Here is a 26,266-nt window from a genome sequence, read left to right as displayed (position 1 = left end):
CCTAGAAACTTCAAACTTGGCATGGTGATTAGTCATGACCAGCAGATGACCCCTATTGATTTTGGGGTCAAAGGTCAAGGTCACATTGACCTTTTAAGTAAAAACGGTTTCTGATCAATAACTCAAGAACGCTTAGGCCTAGGAACTTCAAACTTGGTATGGTGATTTGTCATGACCAGCAGATTACTCCTATTGTTTTTGGGATCAAGGGGTCAAGGTCACAATGACCTTGTAAGTAAAAACGGTTTCTGATCAATAACTAAAGAACGCTTCGGCCTAGAAACTTCAAACTTGGCATGGTGATTGGTCATGACCAGCAGATGACCCCTATTGATTTTGGGGTCAAAGGTCAAGGTCACATTGACCTTGTATGTTAAAACGGTTTCCGATCAATAATAAGAGAACCCTTAGGCCTAAGAACTTCAAACTTGGCATGGTGATTGGTCATGACCAGCAGATGACCCCTATTGATTTTGGGGTCAAGGGGTCAAAGGTCAAGGTCACATTGACCTTGTAGGTAAAAACGGTTTCTGATCAATTTACTAAAAACGCCTAGGCCTAGGAACTTCAAACTTTGTATGATGATTGGTCGTGACCAGCAGATGACCCCTATTGAGTTTTGGGTCAAAGGTCAAGGTCATGACCAGTAGATACTTTATAACCCTTATTAATTGTTTGATCACTGGGTCAGACGTCATGCATAATAACCTTATCACATGACTAATTGGCTGCTGATAGGGGGCATACATGTTTTACAAACATATCTTGTTTTCTATGGAAATGTTAATATTTCAAGCCTGTGATTAATATGGTGACAAATAATTGATGTATAAAGAATTAAAGATGCATAAAGAATATAAATAAAGTTATTTTATTTAAAGGTGTTTTATTTTTCTGCTTCATATAATATTATATTATTTGCCAATATTGACCCAAGAGTTATTAATTTCCGTGTGTTTTTTTTTTGTCGCCTCTACAGAGTTGTTGCAGCATGTCCCTACTACTTCTCAGGAGCTACTGATGCAATTTCATCAAAATATTACAGGAATAATCAGTACCAAGTCTAATAACTGTTTGGCTGAGTTATGACCCTTGAATAAAAAACACATTTTGCCCAGTTAATGATTTTTGTGTCTCCTGCTACACAGTAGCTGCAACATGCAATTAGCTATCATTAGGCGGCACCATGTGATCACTGATCGCTCTTGTTGTCAGTTTCCATAGTTTATTATAATTTACACATTGGGTATTAATGATAGTATAGGTTTTATTTTTTCCACAACTAGTCAGTCCAATGGCCTTGTGTTGTTAAGTACAACAGAATTGAATCGCATGGTTGCAAGTTTGTATCCTCAACATTTTTTTATACGCCCAAAAGCATTTTAGAGTATATTTTTATGCACCTGATCATCAATCTGTCTGTTTGCAATTTTCATGTCTTGTCTGTTTCTTTTGAACCAATGGAAAAAAGTGAAAGTACTTAGTAGAAATATTACTTATAATGTGACGATGTGCAGAATACAGGTTCAAACTTCTTGTATGAACAGGTTCAAACTTGTGTGAAATAACAATACCCAGAACTTAGATATTTGGCATCTAACATCACTTTCTGGACCACTACATAACTGATAGATCCCTTCTCTGACCTTTCATTTGAATAACAATAGATTTAACCACAAACATTGATATGTGCTCTTTTGTTAACAAGAGTGATCAGTAATCACATGTGTCGCCTCATGATGGCCAATTTCATGTTGGGACAAATTTTGTGACAGGCGGACAGTGCACAACTAGACTTGGTACTGATCATTCCTGTAAAGTTTGGATAAAATTGCACCAGTAGTTTATGAGGAGTAGTCCTGACAAGCTTTTGCGTATCTGGCAACAAACAGAAAAAAACACCTTTTTATCAAAGGGCCATAACTCGGCCAAATATCATTCAACCGGAAAACCCGTGCAATATGCGCAAGGACTTGAGCTACAGATCAATCCTGTAAAGTTTCATTGAAATTGCATTAGTGGTATAAGACAAGTAGTCCGGGCAAACTTTAAAATTAAAAATTATTAAAGGGCCATAACTCTGACAAAAATCATTGAACCAGAAAATGCTGACAATATGCACAACTAGACTTGGTACTGATCATTCCTGTAAAGTTTGGATGAAATTGCACCAGTAGTTTATGAGGAGTAGTCCGGACAAGTTTTGTGACGGACGGACGGACAGACAGACGACGGAGAAGTGATCCCTATATGTCGCCACAACGGAAATGTCGCCACTACTCCGTAGAGGCGACACAAAAATGATAACAATGGTGAAATTCTTCTTGTATCCACTAATCTGATAATTAGAATTGGACAGGTCAGGGATCTATGCATTCAATGGCAGTGTTTTTTTTTTTCTTTATATAACTACTACCCTAAAACGGTACTGTTCCCAATAGAAAATAGACATTAAAATTCCCAATTTCCAATGTTTAAATTCCCAAAATGGCTGTTCAAAATAACCACAAGGCCAAGTGATTTCTCTGAAATCATTTAAATCCAACATATTCATATAAATCACCACTCAATAGTTCTCCCTGGACAGTGGAAGCTGTTAGCTATCTATATTCATGATGACTAATCTTATTTCTAGCTGAAAAAATGCTTTAAAAAATTCCCAATTTAAGTCAAAATAATGCATTTTTTCCCAATCAGTCTGGTACCGGCACCATTCCCAAAGTAGAGAAAAATAACACTGATTGGTATAAATCAGTGAGAGGAAATAGTAAAAAATTATTCTTGATCCCCTCCCCCATCCCAACTAAAATCCTGTAAGAATGGGAACCAGAAATCTGTACTCTGTTTCCTTGTGGAAACTGGTTCACAGCCTGGCAAATTGAAAAAGATTAAACAGAATGGTTCACAATATGTTCAGTAATAAAAATTAGGAAAAAAAATTTACAAGATATTTTACAAGATAACTTTTGGTCAAACAAATCAGTAAGATATGACAAAAATTTCAATTTGTCTGACAGCATTTTTCATTGCCTTCAGTTAAAGTTTTTGCTTGGTTGATTGAAAATGTCAATCAAAAAATGTAAAACCTGCTGTAAAACTCTAAACACTAGTTCAACACAGAATAGTTTGAATCTATTCCACAGATAAATTCAATTCAACCTTTTTTCTCATGAGATAACATTGAATATTTACTAATATTTTAACAGATTCACAACTCCTTTCAAAGACTGTTTCTAGCTTATAATCAAATTGTTTTTGTCTGGGAAAAGAATAGAAGAGAGAAATATTCAAGTAAGAGAACTTTGTGACTTTCCAGCTTACTTGTGGAAGAAATACTTAGCTACCTGTAATTGTGCAAATTATGTCAGACACAGTAAGTGAGCACAAATTATAACTAAAAGACCCTTTGTACATTATCTATTTATTATCATTATCATAATAAATCAGATTTTAATATTTTGTATAGAATCTTTTAAAATATCCACAACGTTTTGCATAAAATATTAGTTGAACGTTATCACCTAAGTAGTAATTTTGCTATTTATCAACTCATTTTAATGCCTCTCAAAAATGCAGTGTGTAACTGTACACCATTTAAAAGGTTAGTCTCAAAAAGATCTTCTGCCTTATATTGCACAGCATATAAACAAATTTACTTTTGTTATTGCAAGAAAGACACAAGTAATATTATCTCCCAAGAGAGGTACAGTGATCGTACATAGCATGTGCTTTTAATCACAAGAATGGTAGAATCTTGCAAGACAGGTACGTTGATTTTGTTTATACACTGTGTTTTAAATAATCAACCTTTTTTAGAAGTATATGCTATCAAACACTGACACCGACTGTTTATGTAGTTTCATCTGTTTTTGGTGTATTCTTCAAAATTAGTTCAATATCATCACTGTCATTTAGAATATACCGAGCCTCCTCTCCTCTTTCTGCTAGAATTTCTTCAATGTTTCTGAAATGAAAACAAATACTTTGGAATAAGAAAGTATTTATGAGCTAGGAAAACAATTTATCAACATAAACAAGCAGACATCATAGGTTTGTTTATATTTGACCATAAAATTAATGTTCTAAATGGTATCAAATCATCAGAACAAAACCTAAACATGATCAACTGTAATATAAAATAGTACTAGAAATTCAAATAAAAAAACAAGTGGTGTATCAATCTGTTAAACATTAAATATTTTGTTATCTTTAATAATCCTTTTATTATTGCACAATATAACATTTATTACCTTTTCTCAACATGTTTAAACCATCCAAGGTTGTCTGCTATTAGATGTTTGTTCTTGCATCCTTCACAAGTGACAATAACAATTCCCTTTTCATATGCTAACTTTGAAAACATGTGACTATTCCTTGTGTTACACACTTTGCAAGTGTAAGCTAAAAATTTTTTTACTTCTTGTTTTTCTGGCAAACTACTTGTTCCACCAGTTGACTCTGATGGTAAACATTTAGACCTTGAAAAGCTTCTTATCTGTTGAATAGGTTTTACACATTGTCGTCCTTGATATTCTTGAACTTGATACAGTTTTGAAGTTAAATTTGTTGTTATAAACTGATGCAATTTTCTTTTTGCCATTACATTTGCTGTGAAATGCCAGCACTGTTTTGTGAGTCTAGAAAATCCTATAAATTTAGTTGTACTCATTTTTGGTGTAAATTTACCAACCAGTTAGCTCTAAATCAAGTTTTCGTTATTTTAAAAACTGTCAGAAAGGCACCTTCCTGTCAAATTATTTGTTTATCTTTGGACACATGCTGGTTCCGTTTTCAACGCGCATGTGCGTGGATCAACTTCCGTAAACATGAAGAGTGCGATCAGCTACACAAAATACTCTCGTTTGAAAGAGTATTTCAGATTATTTAAAAGCAAAGAAATAACATTTAAAAGAACTCTTACTTCTGCAACGAATACAGGTAACGAAATCTTAATTTATTATAGAGTTTTTCTTGAAATTCGGTTTAATTTGTTTGTACAGAATATTTTTATGTTGTCTCCGGGTGAAATTGAAGGTGAAGGGGTAAAAAATATTCCAGTGTCCATTATGCCAGAATTAAAGTCCTAGCATTGAAACTTTGCATTTTCTATTATTTGTATAATGTACCCTTATTTATTACGCTTGAACGGTTATACCAATTTTTATGTTCTCCCTTTTATCAAAACCTTTCCTGTAATTTTTTACTGTCATTTTTACATGTAAATAGGTGGTGCTATAGCCTAGGTCAGTTGGCTAGACCACTGGCTGTCACTCCTGAGGTCCAGGGTATGATCCTGGGTAACACCCTTGGGATTTTTCAGGGACACTTTCAGTGTTTCCCACCTAACTAGAGGTGTACCGGTAAGAAATCCAGGTAATCCTCCTCACATGAATCAGTGCTATACACTGAACCAAGGGGTCTTTTCAATAAGAGCTAGGGACTGGTTCCCGGATTCCCTTGTATCCCATAGTTGTCTCTGAAGTGACTAGTGTAAGTGTCATGTCTACGTCGCCGCAAGCGGTTTGACATAAATGCAAGATTAATTTTGTAAGTAAATACATTTGTACATGTCCGTGGACAAGTCCAATTTTCTGAGATTTTGCCGGCCCTGGATAGGATAGGAGCAAAATATTTTTACAAAGCCACACGATAAGCTTCAAATTTTTGCTAGCCAGGGAGCATGCTATGCTACTCATCCTGCATTTTTTGGCAAAACTTTCATTATAAACTTTTCCGATGCATTAGAACCTCACCGATGCAATAGACAGCTAGAAAGTTTCATAATCAGTTTGTTTACATAAATTTAAGGACCCAAAACCGAAAACAAAGCTTGTATTTTAGGTTATGTATAAATCATGCACTTTATGGAGCGGGCGAAAGGAATTTTTCGATTTCCTTTTAAAATTTATCGGTTTAATACGCATTTAAGGTGAGGCAAATTGTTTGAACTTCACGGCTGGGGGTTAGAATCCCAACAGGGACTTTATATTCTTCGTCCAGCTTAATACTGAACAAATATTTATTTTCAGCAAGTGATACTGAACAAGTAGAGGATGAGTCTGCTTCAAATCGAGAAAGATATCCTGGTCATATACCAACAACTGTGTTCCAGAAGGTTCTCCTTACTGCCGGATCTGCTGCTATGGCTTTATATAATCCTGAGAGGGGTGGTTAGTAAAACTAGTATATTTTTATGTTCAGCATTAGGAAAATTGTGATGGGTCCATTTTAGATAAAATTAAGTTGTTTCTCAATTGCTATTGATTTATAAGGTAGTCAAAAAAAGTAATATGTATGAAATGGAAAACAAACGGAAAAAAATCATAATCTTAGGGTTAATTTACATGCCTTATGGCATCTGTATGCCTATCTTGGATTTAAACAGAATTTACTTTTGTTGGATTGCGTAGAAAGCTATAAGTTTATATACACACTTTTAAATCCGTTCTAGGAATCAACCAGTACTGAGCAATGAGTGTAAAGTTAATTTGCTAATGGAAACAGCAACTTGCCACTGCCCCTGTTTGAACCCATTGTGACTAGCAATCATTAATTTAGCATGTTAACAACTTGGCCATGCCTAGTATCTTGTATTTCTTGTAAATCAAAGTTAACATTGAAGTCCCCAAGTATACATGTTTCTTTTGATGACAATTTATTTGTATAAGTTCCTATTAAAGTTTATAAAGATAATTAAGATTATTTTACATGTAGAATCTATATGAAAACACAAATTGGAAAGCTTCATAAACATATTTTGATATTCTTTGACAACACTGATGTCAGATATTTTTTTACTTGGTATCTAAAGCAAAATTCATGAAAAATATTATAAATGCACATGATGTGAAGGAACACATAGACTTTGAGAAGATGATTATTTATGTTTACAGATATGGTAGCTACACTTGGAGATGTGACAGCAACCTCAGCACTCAAATATATGAAACAAAAAATGGAGGTAGATCCTGTTGGACAACAAATTTTAAGGTTTGCTTTTATTTTCTCAAAAGCCTGGACAAATTTTGGTTGCTATGAAACATATTATATTACTGAAAGTGGATAGGTCTACAATGACAGGGACTACCTTGGACTGAAAATTTAGGGAGAAGTGACTTCTCCCTTCAGGAAAAATAGGGAGAAGTTTTGAAATTTAGGGAGAAGTGATCATCAAATCGAGTTATATCATTGGATTTTTTTTCTAATTTTATTTCACAAAATATACATGTACACCTTTATATGTACATGCATATAAAATATACATGTATATGGCATGGAAAATAAACAAATGTGTATTGATGATATTTAATGAAGTACTAGTTGCATTTGATTTACATCAACACAACATTTTTTAATTTTTTTTTTAGGTTCAACAGTTTCTGACTCTAACTTTTAAATGCAATTTATTAATTAAAATGAAAAGTTCTTTAATTCATAATAATTATCCAAATTCTATCAATTTACATCAGTTTTAATGATGAATATTACTATCTTAAATGTAATGGTGATAACAAACGTATATGGGATATTGTAAATCAAACAGGACAAATAGGGGAAATAGTAAATCAAACAGGACATATAGGGGAAATAGTAAATCAAACAGGACATATATATAGGAGAACTAGTAAATCAAACAGAACGTTTAGGGAATATTGTGAAACAAACAAAACGTACAGGGGATATTGTAAATAAGACACAAATATACGTTTGAGGTAACTTAGTTATCAATTAGCTTGCTTTTTATCATCTACTGCATCCATATCAGGGTCTTTCACAGCTTAAATTTACCGTATAATCAATGCACTATTTTAAGCGATGTGGATTTCCAAGTGTGAATTCCAAATGTCGCTATGACCACGCTTCAGCGCGTGTGCTAATTACGTCAGATTACACAATTAAATCTGTCTCCAGGCAGTATTATCGAGTGGAGAAATATACATGTCAGACATATCATAGAGATTTTAGGGCGACTAGAATTTCCCTTTTCAGATCATATAGGGCGAAGTGAAAATATTTACGGCGAAGTTTTCGCCCGACTTCGCCCTGAAGGCAGTCCCTGCAATGAGCACATTTTCCTGTAGTATTTCAGATATTTATAAAATGCTGCTTGAAGAAAAATATTGATAAAGTTCTAAAGAATTTGGAGTGACTATTTATTAGCTCACCTGTCACAAAGTGACATAGTGAGCTTTTGTGATTGCTTTTCTTCCGGTGTCCAGCCGTAAACATTTACTTTAAACGACATTTCCTCATAAACAGCTGAGCCAATTTCATCCAAACTTCACAGGAATGTTCCTTTGGTGGTCACCTTTAAAAATTGTTCAAAGAATTTAATTCCATGCAAAACTCTGGTTGCCATGGCAACCGTAAGAAAAAACTTGATATTAATATTGCATATCTTCTTTTAAGAAATGCAAAGAGCTAGCGCTTAGATATTAGGCATGAAACATCTTCCAGTGTGTGTCTACCAATTTTGTTCAAATAAAAGCCCTCCCCACCCCCAGAGGGTCATTGATTTTCCCTTTATGTTCTTGTGAGTGTCTACCAAGTTTGTTTAAATAAAAGCCCTGGGGTCAAAATTGGCCCCGCCCCAGGGAGTCATTGATGAAATTGGCCCTGCCTTGCATTGTTTTTCATTATATGTATAATAGTAAAAACAAAAAAATCTTCTATTAAAAACCCCAAATTATCGAGTATTCTGACTCAGGTGAGAGATTTAGGGCCATCATGGCCCTCTTGTCTGATGAATAATACTTTTTGGATCTAGAACACTTAATTATCTGCTATATAAATATATGTAGTATCAGACCAACAACTTTCATGTACAACTTCTTGTTGTTTGTTCAAAGTAATTATTCAATGTATTGCAGACCTTCTATAATAGTCTTTAGAAACATTCACTTGAAAGCATAAAAATTAATTTTGCTTTCTGAGATTTCAGAATATATTCATTGATATTTTCATGATCATGATTTCAGAGAGCAACCTATTATAAACACAAGTACAGTCTCAATAGATTATCTTGGTAATTTACCAGGGAATACATTTGGGAAAGAATACTGGAGATTCCTCAGCAATCATGTAAGAGTTTTTCAAAAATTGTGTAATATTTTGTCCAAATGGAATCTTTGTTGGTCATCTATTTGATCATGTAAAATTTTAAAAAATCAAAAAAATCTTGATGATTTTGTTAACAATAACTTCTTTGAAGGTTATGTAAGGTTTTTCAAAAAGATTGCTTTTTACTCTTTTTAACCAGGTTTTCAACGAAAACCGGGTTATTGTAATGCTGTGGTGGGCTGGCGTCAACTTTCGTTTTCCGCTCAATAACTTTAGTTTGCTTTGGCCTATCGACACCAAACTTGGTGTGTAGGTACCTTATATCAAGAGGCATCTTGGGATTGCTACCCAGGTGTCTGTGATCAAGATCAAGGTCATTGTTACTTAAAATAGAAATTCAGTTTCCGCTCAATAACTTGAGTTTGCTTTGGTCTATTGACACAACACATGGTGTAAGGATAGCTTATATAAAAGGCAGCTTGGGATTGCTACACAGGTGTATGTGATCAAGATCAAAGTCATTGTTACTAAAAATAGAAATTCAGTTTTCGTTCAATAACTAAAGTTTGCTTTGGCCTATTGACACAAAACTTAGTGTATAGATAGTTTATATCAAAAGGCATCTTGTAATTGCTACCCAGGTGTCTGTGATCAAGGTCAAGGTCACTGTTACTAAAAATATAAATTCAGTTTCTGCTCAATAACTTTAAGTTTGCTTTGACATATTGACACCAAACTTGGTGTATGGATAGCTTATATCAAGAGGCAACTTGGGATTGCTACCCAGGCGTCGGTCATCAAGGTCAAGGTCACTGTTACTAAAAATAGAAATTCAGTTTCCCCTCAATAACTTTAATTTTGCTTTGGTCTATTGACACCATACTTGGTATATGGGTAGGTTATATCAAGAGGCAGCTTTGAATTGTTACCCAGTTGTCAGTGGTGAAGGTCAAGTTCACTGTTACTAAAAATAGAAATTCAGTTTCCGCTCAATAACTCAAGTTTGCTTTGGCCTATTGACACCAAACTTGGTGTATGGGTAGCATGTATCAAGACGCAGCCTTGGATTGCTACTCAGGTGACTGATCAAGGTTAATATATTCAGTTTTCACGTAATAACTTGAGTTTGCTTTGACCTTTTGACACCAAACTTGCTGTGTGGCAGCTTTGGATTGCCATAGATATCTGGGAGCAAGTTTAAGGTCATTTGATTACAATAGAGTTTACAGCTTCTACTCAATAACTTCAGTACACTTTGACATATTGATTGCTGTCACATCAAAACTTGATCATTGAAAGCCTGGTTTTCGTCGCATTGCGGAGCTTCTTGTTATTATTTAAATTTCACAATGGTGAAACAGCATGTCAAATATAAAAGTAATGAGCAAATGCCAAGGTCACACCTCATGTTAATACTGCAGCGTCATATTACAATTCAAAGACCATTTTAATCAAATACATGAATATGAAATGGTTGTATTTCAGGGATTTTCACCAGATGGTCGCCTGCCTGTTCATTATGTTGACGATCCTGAACTTGTATATGTGATGTTACGATACCGTCAATGTCACGATTTATTCCATACAATACTTGGCTTGAAGCCAAATATGTTAGGAGAGGTAGCGGTCAAATGGTTTGAGGCAATACAGACTGGACTCCCTATGTGTCGAATGGGGGCAGCTTTTGGAGGTCTTAGGCTTGGACCTGTGTAAGTACCCGTAACCTGCTGAAAGTCTTAAATAAACTTTTCCAGCTTACATTGTTGGACCTGTCTATTACAAAGTAAGTTTGGATATATCAGAAAGAATACTTTTTGGAAATTGGTCAGCAAATAGTATAAGAGCCTGGTCAGATTGCATGGATATGTAGGCTGGACGAGCTCTTTACTGGTGGCAAAAAATGCTAAACATTGTTAGTTTTAGCAGGCTTAGAGATAAGTAAAACAAAACTTTATGGCTTTCTTTATTTACTTGAGTGCATGTGCTGCACATTGTGAATTTGTGAAAAAGTGGACGTAAAATTAGCATGAATGAAGTATTATATATACTGTATTCAAAGAATTTGTTAATTAATTAAAGCATGGAACTGATGTACTTAACATTTTTTGCTATGTTTGCATTGAGTTTATATTTAAATTAAGTGTGATGCAAATAATTTTACCATAAACATGGCATTTTTTGTTGAACTGGGTCAAATTTGTTTAAGATCAACAAACACATGATTGCATATTACAAAATATTAGGAATGCGTTGATAATACAGAGTTTGAGTAAACATTATCTTAAATTGCATAGATATTTACATAGAAGGGCGAAAAAAAAATTGGTGTATTTTATACTAAATTAAATTGTAACACATTTAAGCCCATTTCTATCAATTTGGAAAGAAAGTTCTTGTTTCATTAAAGCATGCTTTGGTATATATCATTCAAACCCTTTATTTTTCTTGTAGACACAGACAAAAGTACATTTCCACATATCTACCATGGGCAATTAGAAATGGACGCAATGGTAAGATGTTGATGTGCGTGTATTTCGAGAAACATTGGGAACGTGACCTTGAAGAATTACGAGAAGAGCTAAACATAGAACCTCCTCCGGAAATACCCTATCCATCGTCATAATATAGACTTCTTAAATCAATGTTTATATTCTTATAGACTTATACTGTTTATTATTGCTTGATTTGTTACCAGAGTGTTGCTTATTTTCTCTTTACCTTTAGAACTCATTTTATTGAATAGAATGTTTTCTTTCTTTATGGTTATTTAAGTTACATCGTACATTAGTGAAGTTAGAGTGTTAATCTAAGGCCCTAATTTAAATGATGCTTAAAGTGGATTGGTCTATAATGGGCATATTTTTCATGAGTATTTCAAATATTGATAAAAGCAATAGAAATATATCATTTGGGTGTTCTTATGAACTATTTCTGGAAAACTGACCATTGATAGAGCTCTAAGGTGATTCAGTATGAACATATATAAAGAATAATAGTATTTTGTTCTAGAACAATTTATTATCTGCTAGTATATATTTAAATGTCATATCAGATCATGTATTCAACATCATTCCATATATAATTGTTTTGAGGTTAGTTTTCACATATGATGGTGATTACTATCAACATAATTGTTTATTTTATTACAGATCTTCTATTCTAGACCAATTCACTTTATACGAATTATTAGATCAGTGATATGATCAAAGTATAGCCATTTCTTTAAAACTTTTAATTTTAATATTACTGATTTTTCAATCTTTTTCTTTTATAATATCTCATCATTTGTTACAGTCCTATTGGACAGATCATTTCAGTAACATGTTTGTAAATGTTGTTTAGAATGTAGTTTGTTTTTAGACCAGTGATTCCAATTACTGAAAGAGCACTTGGGCAGTCATTCTTGACTATTCACTTAACAAGGACAGTTATGTGTTTGCAAATTCGACATTTGGAAAAAGTTTGAAATGTTACACTAAAAGTGCCATATATTCCTTTTGTCAAATTGTTTGTTAAAAATTCTGTTTAAAAATAGAATGTAGATGAAGATTTATTTAAACACTGTCACCATGTTCAGATTTATAAATAAAAGTTATTACATCCCACTTACATCTTTATTTTCAAATCACTTATTACTCCCTACAGTAGGTTGTAATCCTGCTGTTGACCTTCAAATATTTAGTGTAAGGAAGCTACATAAATCCTATGTCCCACCAGGGATTATAAACTCTTACATGTTAGCAATCTATCCAGTTGGTTTAAATATCCTGCTTAGCTAACAAGAATTTGTAACAGAGTTACCAACATCCCCCACCTCGGGGGGAAGTTTTATGAAAGGTATTTCAAAAGATTGAGGTACGGATTTCAGAACAAAATTATGATCAATGCTAGATCTGCAAATGCAACAACAAATTAATTAAAAAAATACTAGTAAATGAAACGAGGAATTTAAAAATCTATCATGTTAAGTTTTGACCTCTAAATGTGTCCTTGACCTTGGAGGTAGGGTGCAGGTGTTGTGCATGGCATATCGTCTTATTATTGTAAATATTTTTTTTATTTTTATTTTTTTGCTTCAAATATTTAAACCACATTTATTTCATTTGTGGGTTATATTTTGCGTGAATTCTGGATTGGGTTTCAAACTGCTTTGATATTTATCCATTTTTTTTTTTATCATTTTGCACATAAACATCTGCAGAATCCTATGATCCAGACAGAGCTCAATAACATTTTTGTAAATTTTTTTTACATTTTTTTAAATTTCAAAAGAACACAGTCTTGTGTGTTAAAGGTAAGTATACACAAACAAACACAAGATTTATACATAAATATTTATTTTCAGTATAAAAAAATGTACATGTAGATTAAAATATCACACTTGTTAAAAATATCCGTACATTATTTTGTACAGCATTATATAAATTAAGTATTAAATACATAAAAAGCTATCACATGGTATCACTACTCTAATGTAGTAGTGCCTCAAAACATTTTAATACAATATACAATACATGCAAGATATTTGGCCTTTTTGTTTTACTGGTAATAAAAATAAAATCAAAATCATCATAAGCTTTTACTTTGTGGAACCATGTTCAAAAAATATATTACCTTCTGTAAGGTTTCAAATGTTAGTGAATACTTCCTATACATTACACATGGAGTTTTTATTAAGCTTTAGTGGTCTCAGTTTTAGTGGTTGGTGATCAACTATCTAAACTAAATGTCAGGGACATTGTGCTAAACAAAGCTTTTACGGTCTAACTTAAAATTTTGGTAACAAAGACTATGTATTAAAATTTATTTTAAAAAGCCAATCTTCTTTATCATAAAATGTTATTTCCTCATTGTATTTACTTGAATTAAACAGCCACCTGTCTTTAACAATTACAATAAGTCACAATTATGAATGCCAAATACAGGTATGAGTACCATTCGACTATATAACAGTCAATTAAATTAAATGCTAATTAATGTTCAAACCTTGTTTAGGCCATCCTGTATAATGTCAAAATTGTTACATTATGATAAATAAATATAACAATACTGTACATTGATATTATATCAAATAAATACAAAAAAAAACAACAAGAAATGGAAAAAAATGGACGGTAAAAAGACAATGTTTTTTTAAATAAATTAAAATGAAATATATCACAAATCAGTACAAGATTTAAATCCAAAAATAAATATGATTCAAATGTATTGTTATATCAGATACATTAAAGCATCCCCATGTTCTTTCTCAGTCACCAGAATTGAATGGAATAATACATTTAATCTCGGCTAATCTACCCTATAAAAGCTGTGTGTATAAGATATAGCTATACAATTCCATTATTATGTTGCTATGGAAATTGATGGTTGCTATGGAAAGTCACTGGTTGTTATCACAATATCATAATTGATTTCTAGTTTACATTGTATAATGGATATAAAAAAGTCTTAACAAATTTGATAGCTAGAATTTTAATTGAAATAATCTATGAAATCATCTGGTAATTTTAACCAATCAAATTTCGTCACCTTATTGCATTAACAGGTTAAGTCCTTCTGAATTTAATAGGAGTTAACCAGTTATTGCACTAAGGTGGCAATTTGTATCCTGCTCTCATGTTTGATGTGGCATTCATAGCCTCATTTCTAGTGTCAGTGTCATAGTCACTACATAAATGTCCTTAAGTCCCCCCAATAGGCTGTTGTTATTATCTCATTCCCCTACTGGTTGTTGCTATTTACTTGTTTTCTTATAGAATCCTACAGTTAATCACTCATTCCTCTATAAGTTAATAAGCTAAGGTAAGTCAACCATTTACCACAGCAAGTGTTTAACACTGGTTCATTCTAACAATATCATAATTAATTTCTAGTTTATATATGGATATAAAAAAAGTCTTAACACATATAAAAAGTAAAAGTCATGGACGGAAAAAATTGACAAAAAAAGTCAAAACATTCACAGAAAAAAGCTGTTCTAAAGACTAAAATATCATTCCAAGAACCAAAGTTCACAGACATTAACACTAAATGCAATATGATAAATAAAATGAAATCATGGCAATAAAAAGCATTTTGATTTCCAGGTTAATATAACATAATTATACTTTAACAATTTATATAATAAACAGTAACAATTCAGTGAACAAATGGTGCTCCGTCCTGAAATTTATTTTAGCTTAAAACTAAAAACTTTCTAAAGTGTTAACTTGTAATACACTATTAAATATTTAAGGACAGTCTTTCACAATTCTTCCATTTGTGAATTCTGTTTTCCATGTCTAAATGCATTTTATTCATTCTTGTACTGGATGAAGCTCATGAAATTGTATGCCAGTTACATAACTCCATATTTCATTCATATCCAATTTCACTTTAATACAATTATGTACTTATATTCAACATCATTTTGATTTCATACATACTTAATGCTTTTTTCCCTAATTTAATTTCATGTACACGTATATTATAAAAGCCATGTAAAAAATTTTCAGCAATTTTTACAATGGTTACAGAAAATTTAATATATTATGGTATCATTTTTAATTGAACAGTACTGAAATTTTATGAAATATCTACAGAGTCCCTGATTATAATTATACAAATGAAACTGGCTCTATTAAATCTAATTTCAATTGGGAAATTCTGTTCTGTCGTCAATAAAGTGATACTTGATGAAATTCGTCCTCTATACCATTGCAGTATCTACATTACAAATATCACATTTTTCACCATCATAATGCTGATGTTCGGATTCATCCTACCAAACTGATGACCCAAAATCTTTTCTCCGACGTGACATTGCAAGTTCTCCACTTACTGTATCCATCATCTTATGAGTTAACTCGTCAATCTCCCCGACTAATCGTAATGACCGGTTTAAATCATCTTCCCCAGCTGCCGACTGTAAAAAAATCAAAACAAAACATTTTATTAGAAATATTAAGAAAAACAACATTTAAAAAAATGCTTGCCATAGGGCTGAATAACATAATGTAGTCATTAAAATGATTTGAGTTTTTTGCAGTGATGAGTTGACCTGTAGAACAAATACCCAGCACCCACAACAAAAAATTTTAGCATGCTGGAATAAAAGGCAAACCAAGATCTTATAATATTTCTGTACCTCGATGATGTACCCCATCATCTCGCATTATAAGCATTAATGCAAGATTTGCATTTTAGAGTTTGCACAGTAAAGAAAAGTAATTATAGCATTAAAGTTGTATTGGGAGAAATTATTGAATATAACAACTTTCTTAAATTAACTTATCTTTGTTTATTCATTCATCTTTTTTTTTATTTATTAAAAACATTAATATTACTTTATGGTAAAATAGCATATAATAAATTATTTTCAATTACAATTGTTTAAAATGAACAAAATTAGCACAGTGACGTTGCAGTTAGAAATCACAGAAAAAATGTTAGAATGATTTTACACATAATTAATACAGTTTAGAATATATTACGACTTAACATACATAAAATTAATACTGTTAGAACACATTATTATTAAGAAAAACTGTTAAAATATGCCATTAAATTGTGATTTTAATGTACATTGTATTAAAATAGTTCTTGATGAAGATGAACGACTTAATGACATGAGCTTATCAAGCATGTCTAGCATTATAAAACTATGACCAGGAGGCATTTAATGGCTGATATAATGTAGTATATAGTATTATGCAATATTAGAGTTTGAAGCAAAATCTGGCTAAACTTTGGTTTTTTTTTAAAGTTTTTGTTAAGGTTTATTAAGATTAAGCCATGTTGACTATGTCTCCAATGCTATGAATGGGTCCTATGATGTCTTGAATTGCAATTACAGACCAATCTAAATAGCACAATTTACATGTATTTTTTTAAAAACATTGTAATTAAACTAATCTAAAACTAATTTGCTTTCTCTAAAGCAGTGTTTTACATATCTATTTTAGTGCTGTTTCATGTCAAAGGTGTGATTTTATTCCATATCAAAATATCAATTGTCTAAATTTTACTACAAAATTATCTCCAAAAGAAAGTAAGTCATAGATTTAAAGGACTGATTGGAAAAATGTCTCTCTATATTGATTATTCCATTCTTTTCATAAATACAGCATCTGATTGAGCACAACCACAATCGTGAGAAATATTGGATAATGATTTATATAAAATAAGATTTGAACCAATATTTATTATATTAAGTAATCTGTGTGTAACTTTTTCAGCTTTTTATTAAAATAAATGACATAAAGTTCTTAATTAACATCATTATAAACATGTTATATGAAGAGACAGACGGACAACTTGAATCTTTAAAAGGGAGGGACTATAACTATGTGATGAGTCTATACCCTTAACCAGCAACTAAGCTAAGTCTAGTTTATCACAGCATTCCTACGGGAATAATTCATATGCATGAATTATACATGTACATGCAATTACAATATTTTGCAATCAGGCAAACAAATTTTGAGGCGTGTGTTTTTTTAAAAAAAAATCCTAATCTTAGTAACTTTAGATATCTAAGCTTTAATTGATTTTTTTTGTTATAGCTAAGGGAGAGAGAGAGGAGGTATAATTCAACAACCTCTATAATGGACCTAATTAGATTCTAAGACCTACTTGGATACTAAGTTTAAGCTTGGCACTAAACTTACATAATCTTGTTCCGAGGCAGTTAATGATTTGTAATATCTTATAATTTCTGCCTTTGCTTCATCCTGAAACATTTTTATTTCTAACCATTGTATAATTTAGTTAAACACATGATACTTTGAATATTTGAAATAGGTCCTTTCAAATGATGACATTTGATAAACTAGCTGACAATAAAATTTGATTATGTAGCCAACAATCAATAAAAACATTTGATTTGGTAGCAAACTTTATATTAAATAGCCATTGAGTCTAAGATGATTATTTGAAATTTAAAAAAAAATGACTGTCGCCAAATTATCAAGGATCATTTGAAGGAGTAGCATCATGTAAAATGTCAAAAATCATCTTAAAAATAATAATATTTTATTCATTAGGCAAATTAAGATTATCTATGATTATTCAGATTAGTCTCCAAGCAAACCTTGGGAAATCTCTTTTCCAACTTTCCATTGGACATAACAAAGAAGTAAAATTTATTATCTTATAAATCAACAAATACCTTCTAAAAAAAAGTTCGAATTTAGCATCTCACATCATTATGATGAATAGTAAATGGTGACTTATGATTTTTTAATGATTTTACGATCAATTAGCACAAACAAAAACAAACACAAAAGTGAAAAAATCAAATCAAGTTCTATAAATAGCCAATTTTAATATTTTTGTGTGCAATTTAAGAGTTAACTCCCTTTATTCTTACAATTTTTATATCAGGGGATGGATTATCCCCCTTTGTCTCCTCAGCAGCATCATTGATGTTTGGTTGAGATTTTGATCTTTTCTATATAGACATAACAATGATTACATAATGATAAAAGTAATAATTTTCAAGCCAGACTGGTATTAAAACAATTAAGCCAGACTGGTTTTAATAACAATTAAAGCAGATGAAATGATTAAACCCTTAACTTCCTGAATTTAAGAACTGGATTTGCCCTGATATGAATTTTGGAACACTTCATTCAAAGTTATAGGGATTTCAGTATCAAAGCTACATTAAAAGTAAAGAGCCAGGTCAGACTGTACAATTATACAGGGTCACCCCATGGCCTAGCTTTATACCAGTAGCAAAGGCTGGTCACTTTAGATTCTTAAGGTAAATGATAAAGAACCTATGATTTACTAGTTAAACAATTTGAATCATATAAATGTACATAACATCATTGAATTAAAACTTTGACCAAATTCACAACAACTTTTTACTGTTAGTCATACTGGTACATTTTGATTAACACATTATTAATTTTAATACTAATGTACACTGTAACATTCTAATAATACACTAAAGATATTCCACCAATCAATCACCAATGTCTGGCTTTAATCAACTTATATTTGATAACTAGCTTTAACATTTTTCTATCATATTATTGCATTGACTGATTGCACTAAAATAAACCTATTAATTAGAAAATATGCAGTATAATTTTATGTTAACAAACCATGTACATAATTTAATACAAGCTCTGTTCTGTTCTAACTTGCAATTTTGATTTATTCCAAAAGTAAGGATATCTTAATGCTTTTAGTATTCAAAAGATGGTATCCATGTTGTTAACATTGGCAAGCTAGAATTGTGTAATGGACTTAACAAGCTCTGAATACAGAAGAATTTTATCACATTAAAGCTTTCTGATTTATTTTAAAATGAAACCATGATAATTAATGGAATACCTTTAAAACATATTTTCTATGATGAAATACTACCACAACAAAATAATAGTTTGTTATAACATTATAAAATATAAAATTATCAGCAATAATATACACTTAAGTTAAACTTTACACTCAGACTCACTTTCTTTTTTCTTGATTTTTTCTATAAGAATATGGATACAGAAATTATATGCAAATTGTAGTTGGATTTGAAATTAATAAGTCCATGAATAAGTATAATCACGATATAAGCCACTTTTGTATAAAGCCCTAGTGGATCAAATTAAATATTTATCAACAGTGTAAGATCAAGTGACAAAAACATTTTAAATCAGTTCTGTGGTTGACATTTTGGGCACTTAATAACTTAAAAAATTGTTATTAATTCTGTACAAAGTACAAACCTATTTTTAATATATATATGTATATACTGTCAACTTAAATAGAAATCTCTTCATTTCATTATAGATGATATATGAATCGCTTAAGTATATTGTCTTTCACAAAAAAACCTTTACCAAGGCCTGGTTTCAAGTTTACAAAGAAAGCTGACTACAGATCCAGTGTTCTCCTTGCTGGACTTAAACTAAAATGAACATAATTGTATACAATTATGCATTAAAATCCATTTATGACGGACATTTGTTTTTTATTCTATATAAGAAACCAAGCTTACCAAACTCAATGACTGTGATCCTCTGTCACTCTCATATTCTTCCTCTCCACGAACACGACGATATTTACGTCCGTGCCGCATCCTTCGTCTACCAACACTTCGACTTCTGTTACAAAATTCAACAACGTAAAATATTACAATGACAACTATAATAATGTAATCAAAATATCAAATTCTACAATGAAGTCAGTTTTGTATCATGTAAGTAAATAGTCTTAAAGAAATAAATATTCGCACCTTAAATCAACTTCACAGAATGATAACAGCAGAACAATATAATTATGTGTTTAATATATCCTTATAGATATCAACAGCTTTGTATTCAGTATCAGTAATTGCTTCATAAAAAATAAAATCTAAAAAAAAAAAAGAGCACAGCATGCAGTGTCAATGCTCTTCTTTTTGAGATTCTAAGTTAAAAAGGGGTATTACTAAAAAAATTAAGCCTTCAGAATTATGCCCCTTGTCTAACTTCTGCACCTTGTCAAGATTAAAATTTATTTTAAAATGTTTGAATTATGGGTTTCTCCCTGATGACAATAACAATGATGCAGCAATCAGAATAGCTCTTTCCTCTAAACAGACAAGCTAAAAATCATAAGAAAGGTCATAGGTTATATAAAGGTCAAGATTATGTATTTTACCTTCTTCTAGGTGCTTCTTCCTCCTCTGAATCAGCACTTTCACTTTCAACATTGCCAAATTCCCGCACAAAATATCTACTTCTTCTAACTCTACCATCTGGTGAATAATGCCGTATTCTTCCTGCACGACCCCATGACCTTGACCTAGCTCTGGTCCTTGGTTCTGGGCTGCAATCAGAAAATTTAATAATTCAAAAAAGGACAATAAATAAAGCACAAGAAGACTTTCTAAATTTTTGATAACAGTTGCTAATTGATACAGTTATTTTAACCTTAAGATACTTGAACCAAAATCCCTTTGCCATCAGTATAGAGCAAGACGTGCCTGAAAATCTTTGCTGTCTGACCAGGCTCTATACTGTTGACTGACATGATCTCCAAAGTTTCCATCTTGATATTCACGTAAAATTGATATTGGACAGCTCCAAAAATGGAAGCTCGAACACGTTTGTTTTATGACAACCGGCAGTTTAAATGTTTATTAGGATTACCTCTAATAAAGATTTTAAAAATATGAATATATAAATCAAGTAGCATTTGAATGAATGAATAAAACATTTTAGTTTGATTATGAAAGAATAAAATGTTATGATGATAAATATACAAATGTATATTATATTGATTACCAGCTAAGAAAGCTATAAAGACATTCAAATTCTGCATAGAAGTACAATTAGAAGCAGCTTAAATTGCATAACATTTGATTTTTTCAGTGAGAAGTATTAGTTTGACCCATTTTTTTTCATTTTTCAAAAAGTTTATTATGATTTATGACAAAAAAAAAAAAATAAAATAAAACTTTTCATACTTTTTACCATATAGCGAGTTCATCACATAGAAATTTTATCACAAAGCAATTTTACCACATAGCAAGATTATCACATAGCCAGTTTATCACATTGCCAGTTTATCACATAGCCAGTTTATCACATAGCCAGTTTATCACACAGCCAGTTTATCACATAGACAGTTTATCAGATTTTAAACATTATATAAGCCAACATGATTTAAAATAAATAAAGCACAATGAAGTTAATGCACACAAGTTAAATATTAGCAGAAATGAAAGAATGAGAACAATGTATTAGGTATTTGTTACATCTGCATGCAAATAGGTTTTAAGTTGGTGATTTTTAAAAGTCATGACAAAACTACTCCAATCCACAATTTAAAAACTTACTAATTTTAAAGAAATAACATTTTCAACCCAAACTGTGTCTGACACATCCAAACCTCCACGCATTTTTGTAAATTTCAAAATGTAATAAAGTTAACAAAATTTTATAGCACTAAATAATCCATCCAATGTTAATGAATTGAAAAATAATTATGTAACACTATAACACCAAATACAGTTTTACCTCTCCTCAAAGGGAGAGTCCATCTCTATGATTGGCTCGTTCTCTGCATCATGAATGACTGTCATTGGCTGATTTCTTGCAGGGGGCGGAGTTTGGAATGTTACATGAGAAGGTGTGATTTTCTTGGGTATGTTAATAGGAAATAGGTGTGGTTTTATATGAGGTGGAGCCTTGTACATTCTGAATGGTAATGAGCTCCTGAAGGATTGAGATGATAATGGTCTGGGGGTAGGAGGGGCTTCATTTGGAGGGAGTGAGTAGACAGGAACTTGAATGCTCTCAACAATTTGTCTGAAAATGGTGGGAATCATAACAAGTGAAGAACTTCATGCTCAAAATGTGATTGTGAAACTTACAGTACTGGCTGCAGATTTAAGCTAAATATGTGAAGAAATACAAAAAGTGAAAACTATGAAAATAATGAGCTGGACAAAACAAGGACAGAGCTTCTACAAAGCAGCAAAAGCTGAACTATAAACTAAAGCCAGAACTTTCATGAAAATTATTCTAAACTACAAATTAAAAGCAAGACAAAATAATGAAAATCATCTCATTTATGCAATTTACCAGCAAGGAATGGTTATTTTATTTTGTTTTGATTGTTTCTTAATGTTTTGTTTCTATTATAGAGCAAGATACTATATAGGTTAATAGAAGAAATGGTAACTTACCTTCCATCATGAACAATGTATCCTAATGGCACTCTATGATCTTCTGGGGGGTACACAAAATCTCCATGTGAGTGGTAACTTGAGCTGCCACACATAGGGCAGGACGATGTATAAATCCCACCTTCACTTTGTGCACTATGGATATCAGAAGCACCATTAGGTATAAACCTTGTCTGTCCATCGTTCACACGTATATCGTCACTGGCATATTGACGATGTCGATGATGACCGTATGGTGGAGGTTGAATTTCTGTCTGATTGTAACCCGCTCTATTTTGTGTTGGGTTGGCAGCGTATGAGTAAAGTGTTTGTCTGAGGGGTCGTGATGATGATGTTTGGCTGGCTGATCTTGTTGATCCGGAGGCTGTAGATCTAGGTGGGGGAGGTGGTTGATACCCTGTGTAAGCTAAGTTAGGCTGGGAACCAAAAACACGTCTTCCTGGCTGCATGTTTACTGTAAAAAGACCAGTTTATTGCAAAACACTTCTACATCATATTTTATCAATGTGCATAAAAATAATAATAATAAAAAAATTAAAATTAATTTAAACATTTATAGCCATCCAAGTAAAATACTCAGATTTATTAGTTTGAAATTGAAATCATAGAGAAACAAAACCATGAATAAAGTAACATTTATTATCATATATATATGTACCTGGAGATTTAACTTGGATGTTTTGTTGTGTCGGGACTCCTGCACTCTGCTGAGGCGAATAATACCCATAATGCCCCTGAACTTTGTTTGGAGATGCTTGCACTTCTTCTGCGTGTACCCTTGTTGGAGACTGGTCAGATTCGTAACCATTTTGATCAGGTATATGTTGTGTTCCCATACTTCTCTGATGAATTCTTCGCCTCAGTCTGTGTCTTCCCCTTGTTCTACTCTCCTCAACTGGAGGTTCTTCTTGTTTATGTTTATGTCTAGGTGTAGCGTAGGCGTCTGCTGCAGCGTATCCAAGGGGAATATCACCGTCACGATGTACATTCGGCAACGTCCAATCATAATCCCAATCACGCCCTTAAGTACGGAATGAAAATATATTGAATTTACTAACAATTTATAGCTTTAATCAGATAGCACTTCATAACAGCATTTCATTTCATATTCATAATATTAAAAAAGTCAACCACATTAAATTGAAAACATATTGGTGCCCAGATCTTCTACAACAAAGAAATAACAGTGTCAATAGTCAGTGAAATGATTCTAATTGAAGAGTAAATCTTATACAAGAACAAAGGTTGACATTGTCTGTTGGGATAAATAAACAACCTTTATCTACACAGGGTTTTCATTATTAACCGATTGGCAATTCAAACCATCAGTTAAAATGCTGTTAAAGTCAGTTGTATTTTCATCCTGTAGATTAAAGTATAACCCTTGACCCTCGGCAAAATCGGTTGTTTTCTTTGGAGCATCTGTTGTCTCAGATAAAAATGAAAACCCTGCCTACACTAGTATTCTATGAAACTGAATAGAATTGAAAAGACTTTAAACAAATTGGTTTATCAGTACACTGGCTTACCTCCATGACCAGAAAATGAGTTGGCTCTTCTCCTAGGCCCTCTCATAAATGCAAGTGGATCCTCAGTCGGGTCAAAATATTGGTCATAATACTGATCCTGTTGTTGTTGAGGCAGAGCTGGGGGAGGGGCCAAAGGTTGCTGCAGTGTTTTCTCATTATTGGCTTTTACAAACTCCTCCCTTAATTTTCCAATCTCGTCAGATAACAACTTGATTCTGGCACTGTTACATTAAAAATAATTATGGTAAATATATGATCAAACCAAACATTTTCATTGCAAACATTGCTAAATGAGTTAATATTTCAGCAGGAAATAAAAGAGACCTGAAGATGTTGTAACAGACTTTCTGTGAAGTAAATAATCTTTCTATTAATGCACTTAAAATTTAATAAACAGGTGAAATTTAGAAAATTTTGAAAATTATAAGTGAATTTTGCATCAACACTTAAATTTAAAGTAGAACATTGCATTTTAAAGCCCCTCAAGTTATCTTTCTATTCCAAGTGTTCTATTATATAAAATATGTTACCTGTTTGCCGAGCCTCTGGTAGCACCAGATGCCGCGGTTTCAGCATCAGAGGCTAATATCGTCTCCTCGCCACCGGACCCTATACTTCTGTCCACATATTTTGGTTTTAGAGCCCTGCGAGGCTCAGCCCTCGGCCTTTCTGGGCTTGAGTCTAAAGTACTGTCTAACAATCTCTTAGGATGAACTTCTGACCTACAAACACAAAATTTATGTCATATAATAAAGTTCAGATTTCAGAGTTCGAATATCATTCTAAATATGAACTAGAAATGTGTCCATAGGACACGGATGCCCCCACACGCCACTGTTCTGTCAATCTTATGACTCTAGGTCAAATATTTTTTGGACTACATGTGCCACAAGTTGAAAACTAAAAATCAACAAAGGGCCATAATTCTGTTAAATTTGGTCGCAGCAAAAAGTCCTTCCTTTACTACCATCTACACATTAAGGTTGTTAATCCCTGGAAGTTTAAGCAAAATCTGCAATCCGGTTTAAGAGGAGTTGCGTTCACAAAATTTCTACATAGTAAATAATGAAAAAATCAAAAAAGGGCCATAATTCTGTTAAATTTGGTTGCAGCAAAAATTTCTTTCTTCACTACCATCTACACATTAAGGTTGTTCATCCCTGGAAGTTTAAGCAAAATCTGCCATCCGGTTTAAGAGGAGTTGCATTCACAAAATTTCTACATAGTATATAGTGTAAAAATCAACAAAGGGCCATAATTCTGTAAAATTTGGTCACAGCAAAAATTCCTTCCTGTACTACCATCTACACCTGAAGGTTGTTCATCCCTGTAAGTTTAAGCAAAATCTGCCATCCGATTTAAGAGGAGTTGCGTTCACAAAATTTCTACATAGTATATAGTGAAAAAATCAACAAAGGGCCATAATTCTGTTAAATTTGGTCGCAGCAAAAATTCCTTCCTTTACTACCATCTACACATTAAGGTTGTTCATCCCTGGAAGTTTAGGCAAAATCTGCCATCCGGTTTAAGAGGAGTTGCGTTCACAAAATTTCTACATAGTATCTAGTGAAAAAATCAACAAAGGGCCATAATTCTGTTAAATTTGGTCGCAGCAAAAATTCCTTCCTTTACTACCATCTACACATTAAGGTTGTTCATCCCTGTAAGTTTAAGCAAAATCTGCCATCCGGTTTAAGAGGAGTTGCGTTCACAAGATTTCGGGACGTACGGACTGACGGACGGACGGTTGGACAAGTGCAACGCTATATGCTCCCACATTGTGGGGGCATAAAAAATGTGCTGTGTCAAGTGTTGAAATAAATGCACTCTTCAAACTCTTCAAATTAATGCATTTTATAACAAAAATAATGGTATCATCATAACAACATTCTTATTTTTCAATCTTAGATGAAACACAACAGCCTTCTTTGTCAACAAACAATTTTTTTGCCTTATCTTATACTTAATTATACATAGGAAGACTTTAATAAGCATTAGGTTGCTTCTAGTCTAATCCAAT

General features: G+C 32.3%; 3 protein-coding genes across 15 annotated transcripts in view; 1 reads left to right on the top strand and 2 right to left on the bottom strand.

The window, feature by feature from the left end:
* Nucleotides 1-3,144: 3,144 nt before the first annotated feature.
* On the bottom strand, nt 3,145-4,813 carry LOC132713688 (DNL-type zinc finger protein-like). Its single transcript, XM_060696350.1, has 2 exons — nt 4,251-4,813; nt 3,145-3,964 (listed from the first exon to the last, which is right to left on the bottom strand). Exons 1-2 carry the CDS (start codon nt 4,667-4,669, stop codon nt 3,850-3,852), a joined length of 534 nt encoding a protein of 177 aa, XP_060552333.1. The 5' UTR covers nt 4,670-4,813; the 3' UTR covers nt 3,145-3,849.
* LOC132713687 (ubiquinone biosynthesis protein COQ4 homolog, mitochondrial-like) lies at nt 4,806-12,669 on the top strand. Its single transcript, XM_060696349.1, has 6 exons — nt 4,806-4,938; nt 6,030-6,170; nt 6,894-6,990; nt 8,979-9,081; nt 10,546-10,769; nt 11,512-12,669. The coding sequence occupies exons 1-6, from the start codon at nt 4,827-4,829 to the stop codon at nt 11,681-11,683; spliced, it is 849 nt and encodes a 282-aa protein (XP_060552332.1). The 5' UTR covers nt 4,806-4,826; the 3' UTR covers nt 11,684-12,669.
* A 711-nt stretch (nt 12,670-13,380) lies between these two features.
* The window catches only part of LOC132713685 (TRIO and F-actin-binding protein-like), a 55,792-nt gene continuing 42,906 nt past the window's right edge, over nt 13,381-26,266 (bottom strand). For 4 of the 13 annotated variants that reach the window (XM_060696335.1, XM_060696336.1, XM_060696337.1 and 1 more), the window contains 10 exons: nt 24,777-24,968; nt 24,247-24,467; nt 23,376-23,738; nt 22,718-23,171; nt 22,047-22,337; nt 20,686-20,853; nt 20,042-20,147; nt 19,508-19,528; nt 18,410-18,490; nt 13,381-15,964 (listed from right to left, as the gene is read on the bottom strand). In XM_060696335.1, the coding sequence (XP_060552318.1) occupies nt 15,821-15,964; nt 18,410-18,490; nt 19,508-19,528; nt 20,042-20,147; nt 20,686-20,853; nt 22,047-22,337; nt 22,718-23,171; nt 23,376-23,738; nt 24,247-24,467; nt 24,777-24,968 (2,041 nt within the window). In that variant the 3' untranslated portion in view covers nt 13,381-15,820. Of the gene's footprint in view, nt 15,965-17,708; nt 17,772-18,409; nt 18,491-19,507; nt 19,529-20,041; nt 20,148-20,685; nt 20,854-22,046; nt 22,338-22,402; nt 22,424-22,717; nt 23,172-23,375; nt 23,739-24,246; nt 24,468-24,776; nt 24,969-26,266 lie in introns of all 13 variants that reach the window. The other 9 variants (XM_060696341.1, XM_060696343.1, XM_060696346.1 and 6 more) reach the window with 7 other exon arrangements.

Source organism: Ruditapes philippinarum, unplaced genomic scaffold (assembly GCF_026571515.1).
Source record: "Ruditapes philippinarum isolate M1 unplaced genomic scaffold, ASM2657151v2 ctg650_1_1_1_1, whole genome shotgun sequence".
NCBI lineage: Eukaryota > Metazoa > Mollusca > Bivalvia > Venerida > Veneridae > Ruditapes > Ruditapes philippinarum.
The sequence above is the reverse complement of the archived record's forward strand: the minus strand, read 5'-3'. Positions and strand labels throughout refer to the sequence as shown.